This window comes from Melopsittacus undulatus, chromosome 4 (genome assembly GCF_012275295.1).
Source record: "Melopsittacus undulatus isolate bMelUnd1 chromosome 4, bMelUnd1.mat.Z, whole genome shotgun sequence".
NCBI lineage: Eukaryota > Metazoa > Chordata > Aves > Psittaciformes > Psittaculidae > Melopsittacus > Melopsittacus undulatus.
The window spans coordinates 94,740,522-94,753,442 of NC_047530.1; the positions used below are offsets into that span (position 1 = coordinate 94,740,522).

The following is a 12,921-nucleotide window of genomic DNA, read 5'->3' on the forward strand; positions in this document are numbered from 1 at the left end:
GTGTTTTGCTCTGAGAGGGGGTGCAGTATGCAGTTTAAAACATCAGAGAAACGAGTTTAAGAGATTACCCTGGGGTCTGCTGAGCAGCAATCTCTACAGTCATTTACATGCTTCAGTAGCGTTTGGCCTCCTATTTAAATACAGGTATTTACATTGTGTACACCACATTGTACAGAAACGTGTACTGTCCAAAACTGTGGATTTGGATTTTTAACAGGGCTTTATCTTGCACACTAAGAAATAAATTAAGAAAGATAGCCCCACCTACTGACAGAGCAGTCACAATACAGGGTGAAAATTAGAGAACTTCATACTCGCTGACTAGAAAACACTTGGTTTCTTTCCAGCCCTTTTCCACTCAGACCCCAGAAACACTTTATATCAGGAGGGCAAGAACTCAAATCTCTCATTTTCCCTTTACTCCATACATAAGCTCAGATGACAAAGTAGTTCACCATTATCCTTTTCAGACTCTACTGCTACTTGATAGGGCAACATAGGAGCTTCATTCAGAGATGTCAGAAAACAGAAGTTCAACACTAAGCTAAGTGAATGTCGTGGTTTAAACCAAGTCCCCCTACTCCCGGAGAGTTAGGAAGGAGAATCCAAAGAATGTAGCCCCCACGGATTGAGATAAGAACGGTTTAATTGCTAAGGCATAACACAAAACCCCTACTGCCATTTACTACTACAAATAATAATGATACAGCAAACAGCAAGTGAAAAGAATACAACACCCCACCAGCCACCGACCCATAACTCACTCCACCCTGCCTGACCGAGCACCATGTGCTCCCTCCTCCATTTTCCTCTAGAGCTCCACTCCTCCAGCCCTCTCTTTCCCAGTATCCATCCTGGGCATCACGTGCTATGGTATGGAATACCTCATTGCCTAGCCTGGGTCAGGTGTCCTGTCTCTCCTTCCTCCCGGACTCCCCTCCTCCACCTGGCTGGAAAAAACCTTGAACAAAAACACCCTCAAAACATGCTCAAACCATGACAGTGAAGAACGAAAGAATTAAGTGAAAGCCATTTGAAAGGTTCATCTGCATATCGTATCACAGGTGCTGATTCCTGTGCTCAGGACTCTCAGAAGACTTTATCAAGTCACTAAGGGGATAACTCACACTGCTCATTAGCACATTGTAACTTCAGAAAAGTTTGTTTTCCAAGTAATAATGGGAATGCTTTATCCTTTGAAATCCTTTGATCCTATTTCCCTTCCTGGTTTTCTTAGTTTTGTTTGAGGGTTTAGTGGGAGGTTTTTTGTTTTGTAAGTTGTTTGGGCTTTTTTTTTTTTTTGAGTGGGTAGCTATAATTCTAGAAGTTTATTTCAAGAGTCTTAGTATTTATCAATAGCCCTCAGCTTTTCATGGGCTACATCACTATCCATTTGTATATAATGAAGATTTTAATGATGCCTGTTCAAAAAGCTCTTTTTCCACCCTGCCTTAAAGCTTAAATTTCTATTCATTATCCATTTATAGTTTTTCCGAAGATCCCACAGAATTGCCAAGAAAAATTTGAAAACTTTCTCCACAAAACACTTTCACAATTAGCCTTTTCCTGCCTCTGACTGGCACAATAAGCTCTCTTAGAAGTACTTTGGTTTCCCTTTACTTTAGAGCCTGAGAAACAGATGATTTCAAGTCATCTACAATGAGTTAACCTTTGAGCACCTAAACTGGAGAAGAAGGTGCCGCATAGATAGGCTAACTAGTAACTCCCTGCTGTGTGTTCCCTCATTTGTATTTTTTTCCTCTGTAATGCTAAGTCAAGTCACACCCAGAAAAAAAAAATGTATTACCTGCACAAAGCTGTCAAGCAGACTAATACCCTTGTTCTGTTCTGTTATCTTCTGCTCTTACAAAACAGCACTGCAGGAACAAGCACAGTTACAAGGATAATATTTAGCAACGGTGGTGGTTTAACAAATGAGATTTTTTTTTTCTGTTTTTTATTCTTTGTTAGAAAATTTATTTAATTACTGAAATACCAGATAATGGGAAGAACACCAGGATGAATTAAGTATCACTTTGTGATAGAAGAGATATGACTTAAATGAAAATCATGATGTATAAAAATAAAAAGCAACCAACCATACAAAAAACACACAAAAACAATTGCCATTTGGACACTGGAAAATTTATCTTTACTGACCTGACAATGCCACAGTGTTTCCAGTTAAGAAATAGCTGCATGGAAGCTAATGGAGCTTCTTTTCTCCTCTAGCTTGTTGCAAGGTATAAGAAGTGATGAAGCATGCTAACAATAGCAGAATTTGACATGTATGTTCATATTTAACAGGGATTGTTTGATTAACAGATCTTTCATAAACCTTTTACAATCACTTCATTCAAAATGTGTTCTAATAACCGATGCAAAACCAGAGATTAATTCTTCAAGTTCATTTTATTAGCAATGATGAATACAAATCTCTTACGAAAATATTCTTAACATTTCATTATATAAGAATTGTCTATAAAAATATACTACTACATAACAAAGCCAGTAACTTCTACAAAACATACTGTCCAACATATTTAACAATATATAGGACACAGTAAAAATCATTTCATTACTTCAGGGTATTTTTGCACCCTTTTTGTCAAACAATAACTCACACAATATAGGAAACTACTCATTCTGATATACAGAAGTGTTATCATCATAGAAGGCTATGTATGTACCACCTGAAGTTACCTGCGTCTGCAGGAACATAAAGCCACAAAGTTTCTTTGGATGGACAGGCAGTTATGACCACAAAAACATTCTGCCGATAACTGCAGTGTCCTGCTGATGTCAGTGTTGCACATCTGTTGTCAACATTGCCAATCCTGAATTCATGCAGGGACAGAGGCTGTGGTTCTACTACCCTTGTGGGACTGATGTCACAGATGAGCCTACATGGTTAGAGAACTGGAAAACAGACTCTTCCTGGTTAACTACTGCTAGTTAGCAAGAAAGTGATTTTTCTAAGAGGCTGCCTCTCCAGAAATAAACTTATTTCTCACAGACAGCTCTTCAACAAAAGCTCAAGGAAGAGAAAAAAAAGGGAGGAAGTGTTCATACTAAACAATGATCAAGGGTAGTATTATCCATCTTGTCATTGTCAATTATAGGAACTAACATCGTAGAACAGTTTTTGGAGTTTGGAGAGACCCTAGTTTCAGGCTTCAGAAGAAAAATGATACATTGAACTAGTTACTTCACCAGTGCTGTTATGCTGAGGTTACTTCACGCCTGGTGTCAGACAAACACAGGAAATCCATTTTAATTAGGTAGACTGCTCTTGTCTACACAATGAGCTTGTCAAATTCTTAGTGTAGATGTATTTAGAGCTTTTGGAGCATACTTTGACAACCAGCTTAACCTGAAGAAATTGGCTGCTGCACAGTGACAGTTCATAGCTTTTTCAGTCATTAGCTTTCTATAGAGGATTTGGGTATGTAAGGCTTTAAGGCTTCAAAGTCCCACTGAGGACACCAGATGAACAGTGTTTTGCATAGTAAAGAATATAAGAAATACGCTTGCTGTTACTGATACATCACATCTTTTTACCCTGTGTTTATGTGTAAAACAACCAATAATTAATCATTATTCTTTCTATTCAGGATCCACTGAAATCAGTACATTGAATTAATACACTGAAACTCAAGAGAACCAACTTTATAGCATAGCAGTTGCAATGCAACAACATTCTATCATATTACTAAGAAAGGACTTCCTATTAGAAAAGTACATTTACAGAACTTAAAAATACTGTAAAGATCACAACAGGATACTACAGGTGACAAACATTAATAATGTTTCTGACGCAAAGCTAAGAAAAGTAACATCTGACCCTGAGAAACTTGCTGTATTGAAACTTAAAGCTAAAAAAAAATTTCAGAAGTAGAAATCATCAAGAAAAAAGACACACCAGAATCTGAAAGACTCCAGGCTCAACCGGTTTCATTTCTGATTTTCTTAAAAACCCACAACATTTCAGGGTATCCATAATTTTGTATTATTTCAGTCTCCTTCATGGCTTCCAACTAAAATTTTGGTTTTCAGTCTACATTTGAGGGTAAGAAAAAAAATAAAAATTGAGGTGGTTGAGAAAATATAAGCTTAAATGTCTACCATTCCCAACATAACCTAGAAAAGCTAGTTACAGAAGCTAGCTTGTCACACATTATGACTAGAGAAGCCCTAGTCAAGTCCTTCATTCTCATACAAGTTGAGTAATTCTATAAAACACTGATTAAAATCAAAATAATTAAAAAAAAATAGTGCTCTCCAACACAGGATCTTGTGTAGACTGTCTCTCAAATTACTTAAATATTTAGGAAGGCTTAGGAACAGCAACAGGAAACAAGTAAGTGGAGCCATAAAGAAACCCTATAGGTTTGGATAAATTAAAAAATAATAATCTGGGGGGGGTTGGCACTACAGATATGGAAATATAATTAAAGTTTGTGCAAGAACGGGAGAGAAAAATTACCAATCACTGTATCAGGTTGGTGGTTTCAGGTTGACGTATTTTCTACACTTACTTACATTAAGGGCAAGAAAACAGTCCTTTTTTCAGTTGCCTGCTCTTCTCCACTAACTGTAAACAAGTTTCATTGAAATCATATGACCTAAACTTTTTTTTCAATGTAAGCTTCCACATTATTTTTATTCTGTACTGACAAAGCAGTATTCATAAACTGTAATTTAAACTACTATCGAATTCCCCTTCCTAATGTTTTCACACTGTTATCAAGTTCAGGCTACTCTGATTTTGCCATTTCCAACCACCTTACTGAAAGTTACAAAACTGGATCAGCTCCCAGGGCTAGCTCACCACATAACCACATAAGCATGAGCACTGAGCCAATGGGAGGGAGCAGGACTAGCTGACAAACCAAGTTTACATCAGTTAGAACTGCTTTGGAGCCACACCTTTGTTAAGTGTCAATTCAAACACATGCTATTAAACATGAAGTGAAGCAGTAAAAAATGCAGTCTATTTTCCTTCCCTCCCTGAAAGCAGTTGTTCAATGACAGTGATGGCTGAGCAGCAGAAGAAACAATTCCAGTTTACAATATCAAGTATTAAGTAATAATTCCAAACTGGAATTTTATTATTACATCAGGCCTTAAAGAGATGTGAAAGCAGTTTCATACTACTCCTGACCTTGTCAGCAGTAGCTGAACTTCAGCCTTCATGAGCAAGGAATGCATGCTATAAGCATGATTTGATTCTATCACTCAAGTGAAATCTGCTTGTGTCCATAAACATAAATGGATTCAGGGTGCTGGTTACATACAGACATTTACATACAGAATCTTGCACAAAGACAGCTCCTCACTTCCAGGCACATCCCAAAGTACTATGCACATTCCAGTCCTTCAGGACTTAAGTTCCAGGATCTGCCCTGCTAGGATGTAATGCTTACTGGCAAAAGAAATGTGACATCATTAAATCAAAATAAGAAAACATCCACCAGCATTCTCCTTTAGAAAAACACTAGAATAAGTAAATAACTGAAAACCACCTCACGATACAAAGGACCGAACAAAGATTCAAGTTAAAATTTTCTCTGCGTACTACTCAGGACCTCAAAGTACATAAGACTCCATTTGGGAAAATCCCAATACTAAACATACATTCCTCCTCAAACATAAAGGATGCTAACATAAATAACACAAGCCTTTTTTTCCTTAGTATTTGTAGCTATCAAGATAAAGCCCATAAAAGTGAGATGATGTGTAAGAGAAGCAACTAAATGCAGATTTAAAAAGACCAGCTGGAAAAATGGGCCTGAAGCTGCCCACTAGTGCTGCTTGATATGGTGTGGATGCCTCCATGTCACGAGATGTTTATGCGTAGCTCCACTCTCCCATCAAGCTCTCCCCAGACCTGTTCTGTAGAATCTCTGCTATTACCTTGGCCAACCTGCATTTTCTGTGAAATTGCAATTACTTTGCGTTTTTGTAAATTCTTAGGGAAAGGCAAAAGCTTTGTTGTAAATCCTCCTAACTTTACGAAGGCGAAAACTTAAACTTGGTCTCATAAAGAACTTTTGTACAGAGGAATCTAAACAAAAGGGTCATAAGCAGCATTTAAAATAACCTGTATTAAATATCTAAAAATATAATATTTTGCATAGAATAAAGAAAGTGCAGCTACAGCACAACATTCCATACCACAAGAAAGTGAATTTACGAGTGGTACACAATTAACTGTTCCTCTCATCACTGAGACTGCAGCAACTAAAGACATGCTTATTGGGAAAGCCATGTTAAAAAAAAGAGGGATTAAGTTATTTCATTATGTCTGTAAAGCAAGTGCAAATATTTAAAATTCTTTTTTAAAAGAAAGTAAAGCTGAAGATAATTTCCACAAGTTCATTTTCTCTTTATATGATTTGGAAAGATGAAATAGCTTTTATTCTTCCAGAATCCAAATTAAAACTAAATCCCCATTTGGCATCTGTTTTGTGGAAAAAAAAAAATAGAAAACTTATAAATGTGCAAGCTTTATCTGTTCTAGAAAAGTTGGATGTTTATGGAATTATAAATCTTTTTTCACTTCTAACTTTTGTACTGCAATCCCTCTGCTAATCAAGCACAGAATAGTATTAAATAAGCCTGGGAGACTGATTTCCACTGCTCAGAAGAACAGAGAAAGGGTCTAAGAAGTGGAGAATCGGGAATTTTAGGGAAATAAAAGCCAAAAACTTATTGCCCACTTTTGACAGGAGGCAAGCAACCTTCAAATTTTTTTCTAATTCTTGTATTTGCATGCCTAAATATGAGAAAGAAAAGTATATACTTAATCAGTTGTTCAAACATATTCAATTTTGTTAAAAAAAAAATCAACTTATTGCCCATAATTTGGTACTACAATTTGGTAAAAGAGATATTTAAAATAAATAAAAACAAATATTGTGTATATATATATATATTAAGATTGCTTGTTTCTGTAATGAATTAGTGTCCGCACTGTCAGATTTCATTTTCTTTAGCTTTCTTCAAGGTTTGTCGCCACTTACGAATAGCAGTTCCAGAACTACTTGCTACTACACAAAGAGCACCACCTACAGTCCACCAAGGTGGCAGTTGATTGAGAAAAAGAATTTGCAAAATAAAAGCAAACACCACATCCATTGTTTTCATTATGGCTACAGGTCCAGCTTTCTCTATCTGTAATGCTTTTGTGAGAAATATCTGACCCCCTAACCCTAATAAGCCTATTAATATTAGAAGAACCCTATCTTTACCACAGTGTGGTAAACGCCATTCATTCATAACAAACAATGCTATAACACATCCAATTAAACCAATGACTGCATAATACCAAATTGACAAAAAATAATGTACAGATTTTCCCACCTTCCTCAGTATAACAAAAGTCGAAGCTGCAGATACTGTACTTGTAATTGCTGCTATAGTTCCTTTAAGATGCTCTGTATAACTTCCTTCAATCCCTGTAACGTCTGACCCAAACAGAAATGGTGGTCTGGCAATAAGAATCACTCCAGTGATGGCAAAGAGGGTAAACAGGAGATCCCAAATACTGTACTTCTCTTTGAGAAAGATCCATGCCAGCAACGATGTAAAAACAGGACTGCTAAAAGTTATAACAGTGGCATCAGCTAGTGGCATGACTTGGTAAGCATAGTAGAGAAGAATCATTGCACTAGAGCCAAGGAATCCTCGGAAGAAAAGAAAAATTCTTTTACCTTTTGGTCCCAAAAACCCTGTTCTGAAAAACAGAAACATCACATTAATATTGCTGGCTTGCTTATTTCATGACCAACATTCAATCACATTTAAATGTACACACCCTCCTAGACTTTACACACCTTTCTAGATGAAGGTCGTATCTCAAATATCAAAATATTTTTAACTCTCTGACCACATACCAATTTATTCCCATCACCACCCCCAATCACATTCAGAGTTCAGAACCTGTTCTTCTAGCTATTAATTTTTCTGCTTGCAAAATAACCCAAGCGTACCTACAACTTCTATTTTTTAAGAACACCATCTCATGGAAGATCAACACATTTGATATAATCCCTGCAGAAACCTCTACAATTCCGGGAGTCAAAGAATTTCAGTTTCTGAATTGTATTCAGAAACTATTAACTAATCCAAAACAAAGCAGTTATGCAACTGTAGTCTGAATTAAAATAATCTTGCAATCTGATTTAAGCAAGTGATAATTCTACATCTATTTTTAAGAAATAACTTTAACTACTTACTTGTAGTATATTAAACCAGGAAGAACAAATGCCATTTGGAAAATACATCGAAACGCACTCACTTCCACTGAATGCACATCTTCTATTTTTTTAAGAAATAAAGAGGCCACTGAGAAAAGGAAGGCAGACAGTACGGTATAAAACAGACCAAGTCCTGGACACGAAGCTTCCTTTGTTCCTGCAACAGATAAGCTCAAGTTAATAATGATCCATTGGAAGATTTCTCAAGTTAATCAGCTGTACATACTGCAGTGCTTTATACATTTGTAGCTATTCTTGGGGAAGCAAGAATAAAAAATGCAAATACTAGATGTATTTATGAGACCTGCCTTGAAAATATATTTCACTGGCCACCACAGGTCTCCACTTTTTTCTTAAAATAGAAGATAAGAGATGAACTCTTAACACTTTGGATACAAAATTCCTTGTATTTCCATGAGTTAGCGGACTTTACAACTTGGATACATCAGCCTAGTTTGGGTGATTCACTGTAGAACTAGTAGACTGACCACCACAAGAACCAACAAATACAACAGACTACAAAATGGTCCATGGTCAGATTCTGAAACACTGAAACTTATTACCTTGGGAACCATCCGATTATTGATTAAGTTACTCAGGTTTCATAAGCAACAATTTAATTTCCTTTCTCACAAATACACACATAAAACTTGTGTACAGAACCTCACTTCTGTTATATTTCATGTTTATTTTGCAGCTAAATTGCCCTAACTTTGACCTAGGCCTACAAAAGCTTTACAAAACATTTTAATTTTGCTGTAAAAATCCAAGTATTTTCTTCAAATAAGTATCATTATTACATCACCATTAAGTATACATCTTTAAGCAGAAAAAAATAAGTTACTTTAATTTTAAAACATCATAGGCCTGCTTAAAGTACTGATAAGCTTCCATGAAGACCTTAGTTATCACCTTAGTTTACTTATTTAGCAGACTTCCTGAAGTAGTTTCCCAACTCTAATAGCCTCTATTCAAGCTTCCCCACTGCCTCGGGCTCTCTTCAGTGACATACTCTTCCTTGTTCCACACATCTTCTCCACCCTCAACTATTCAAACAATAATTTTAAAAACAAAAGAAAAAGGGCGGCTAATGGAGAGGATGAACTGCTGCTGACCTCAGCAGCATCCCCAAAGAAACCAGCCTATTTTGCTATTGCTTTGCTGCATAGGAACGGTCTTCCCACTGAACCTAAAGATTAACAGTGAGAAAGAGAACCCATTCAAAAATCTGAGTGGGATGTTACCTCACTCTTTTCCTTCTGTCTGCACAAAACATTGGGAGTTACCTTTTCTTCTACAATACCCTCTAAAGCTAAGAGCAAGAACTCCATGTCCCTGAGGCAGTGTTTTGACAAAAGGGTACCTCATCTCACATTACTGTGGAAGCCTGTGGGCCTTATGGATCCTCTAAAAACCAAATCAGCAGGACACTGCTTTGAGTTGCTTAGCAACTAAATATGGGTTTGAGGGGCTTTTTGTTTTGTTTGGGGTGGGGGGGGGGTTAAACTAACAAAACTTGTCACAAACTATTTTAATCCTCCTTGAGATCAGCACTCAAGGATGAGAAACTGCATTTACTACACAATAGCTAAGACTGGACCAATACACTCTGCATAGCATTGGTTCTGGCTTCAACAGTTCTAGAGACCCAGGCTTAACAACTACAACCAAAATTTGAAGCACGCAGAAGGCCTGCTTTTCAAGGAATCCAGCCACACTGCAGCTGAAAATGAATGACAGTTTCTACTAGAAATACTTCCATTAAGCAACAGTCTCTTACAGTAAAAGGGACTATAAAAGCTATCACCAACCAACACTGGACCAGGACATCTGCCAGCTATGAAGTGGAGTGCATTTAAAAAATGTTCATGAACTACACAATATTCTAATCCACACAGTCACACAACAGAACTACAAAATCAACAATGTCTCTAATATTAAAGCAAGAGGAATCAGACTGGCCTATAACTGAAATGGGAAATCCAAACCCAGGCTGACTTATGGATGAACACAGCACAAACAGAACTATTAACTTTTATTTCAGGCATGATAACTTCTCTGAGTACTACAGGATGAAGCCAATCTAAATAATGGGAGTGTTGAAATGGAAAATCAGTCAAATTAAAGTAAGCTGAAAAGATCTTACACCCAGAATTAAGCGTGGGATTTGAAGGAACAAAGAAAAACCAGAAGGAACTAATTTTTGTAAGCTAGCCAATAAACCAAATCTATTAGAAACAGTATCTTGTAATTCTGAAATTTAAACCATCAACATCTTATATTGCCAAAGCATGTACTCGGTGCAATGAGAAAGTCTTTTATTTCCTTTTAAAAATACAGTGGTCCAAGTTCTTCTACCAAAAACAAGAACTGCAGTTCTGAAGAGTACTCATTTCAAGATACATTGTAATGATATTAGGTTAAGATAACATTCCCACCCCACAAAATATTAAGCCTCCAAGCAAAAGCCCCATGCTAGCAAAATACTCAAGCACTCATGCTTTTCTTAAAAAGTGTTAGCAGCCTGAAAATGTCAAAGTTTGAAGTAGCACCCAAGCCCTCTTTTCTGAGTGGCTGCAGGTTTGAGGTTTTTCACTTTTATTCGTTGACCATCTCCAAACGTATGGCTTTCCAAGAATCTTTCATTCCTGTTTTAAGTAGCAGTCAAATGCCTCCCACTGTGCACGATTTTCTGTGTAAATTCTTGTTGCTCGTATTTTAATGCCATGCTTCCTTGAAAACAGCTTTTATACTTGCAAAATGCAGAGAAGAAAAATCGCACTTCTCACATACATGCATCTTGAGTATAGTAGCAGAAGCAGAAGAGTACTGGCTGTGGGGAAGGTGGTCAGTGAGAATATGATTCTCCCAGACCTTCTGTAAAGCCAGCAGAGGGTGACCCATTCTTCACACTGTAAGAAGCAGGTGAACGGCTCTCCCACAGACTTCGGGAAACTGCCGTGAGCACAACAGCCTGCACAAGAGCTCATCATGGTCATGCAGACAAGACCTAGGAGTGATTCATAGAGTTCAGCCATTGACTCAGTTAACAATTTTGCTAGACAGACTAAAAAAAAAAAAAAAAGTAAGTTTGATGAACAAATACAAGTTTCTCAGGATTACAAACGTGTTTTTTTTTTTTTTTCTCTCAAGCTTTGTCCCAGAACTAATGTGGATTTCACTGGTGAAGCATGTTATCTCTTCTGGCCTCTCCACAGCTCACCACCTAAGACTGCTATTTAATCCATTTTCTACTGGAAAGTCAATTATAGTCCATATTTAACGAGAAACATATTTTTAGTGAAGTTGTTTAAAAATTACACATGCCAAACTACTTGAACTACTACTTGTAATGCTATTTTAAGATGGAAATCGGGTTTTAATAGGAAGCTACGTTTAACAAAAATGTGTATTTTGCAGTAAGTTTGTAGTTTTAGCAATTCAAAATAACCAACAAGTGAAGCACAGATTAAGACAAAATAAAGAGGAACTTCACACTAAAGCAAGGTAAGAATTACCAAAGAATTCACAGTCTCAAGTACATGGACTTGTTGAGCAGCACTCATGCCCCTTCTGAAAGTCCACGCTGCCAGAAAGCACCTTGATTTACTCAAATCTTACTTCGAAACTTTGGCAACCCTATTTTCCCGAGGGATAATCGCTACCAAAGCGACGAGCAGCAGCTCTCCCCTGAGGACTGGGAGTTAGCTAGGCACGGCCGGAGTGGCCCCGAGCGCACGTCCCGCTCTCGGAGGGGAACCAGGTCCTGGCCCTAGCCGATCCCAGAGGGCAAGCATAGGGGCTAGCACCACGGAGGAGGTCGTGCCTGCCGCTAGGACGGAGGGAGAGAGGCCGCACACGCTCGCAGCGGCCCGATGTCCCACTTCGGCCACCAGGTGTGGGCTGCCACAGACAAGAAGCCTCGGCTGCCGCCTGCCTGTCCCCGCCCGAGGGCTGGCGGCGGAGCAGCGGGCTCAGGTGCCGGACGCCCTCTGCGGCCGCCCCAGGTCGCTCTGCGCCCCGCCGCCGCGCGCGGTGAGCCCCCGTGCCCTCGGTGCCGCTTCCTCTTCCTCCGCTCCTCTGGCAATGTCACCCCGGGAGCGAGCAGCGATGCCAGGAGGGCGCTGCCCTCCCCCCCGCCCTGCCTGCCAGACTCCCCCTCCTCACCAGGTGCCTTGCAGCAGCGCGGCCAGGACAAGCCTGAGCAGCAGCCACAGGCGCGGCGCTCTTCGGCGCCCGCTGCCTCCACGCCGGGCGCAGGGCAGGGGCAAGGCTGCCCCGTACCCGTATCCTCCTCCAGGCTCAGCGGCACGTCCGGCTCCTTTCCGCCCGCTGCCGGAACAGCGGCGGCCTCGCCGCTCTGACACAGCACCATGAGGACGTTGGGCTACCCGCGGTGCTACCGGCACAGCACAAGCCGGCAGGCACCTGGCCTCCTGCGCACGCGGTGCCACCGCCCAGCGCCGCCCGACTCCCTCCCTCCCTGCGCCCGCCCAGCGGGTGTACGGCGCTTCGGGGCGGGGAGGGCTATGCCAGGTCGCAGTTTAACCACCCCCCAAAGCAGGGCCCCGCCTGGAGATAGCCGGGCTGCCAGTCATCCTTCCACGGCAGAGACGTGCCTGGGAGGCCGGAGGAAGCCAAACGCCCCTCTCGGGACAGG

General features: G+C 39.7%; 1 protein-coding gene across 2 annotated transcripts; it reads right to left on the reverse strand.

Annotated features, from left to right (window-relative positions):
• Positions 1 to 2,217: 2,217 nt before the first annotated feature.
• On the reverse strand, positions 2,218 to 12,692 carry SLC35G1 (solute carrier family 35 member G1). 2 transcript variants are annotated; one of them, XM_031044663.2, is made up of 3 exons: positions 12,429 to 12,692; positions 8,241 to 8,418; positions 2,218 to 7,738 (listed from the first exon to the last, which is right to left on the reverse strand). In XM_031044663.2, the coding sequence occupies exons 1-3, from the start codon at positions 12,634 to 12,636 to the stop codon at positions 6,979 to 6,981; spliced, it is 1,146 nt and encodes a 381-aa protein (XP_030900523.2). In that variant the 5' UTR covers positions 12,637 to 12,692; the 3' UTR covers positions 2,218 to 6,978. The 2 variants fall into 2 exon arrangements, with proteins under 2 accessions (XP_030900523.2, XP_030900524.2); XM_031044664.2 differs by having other exon boundaries at positions 7,648 to 7,733.
• Between the last annotated feature and the right edge of the window lie 229 nt (positions 12,693 to 12,921).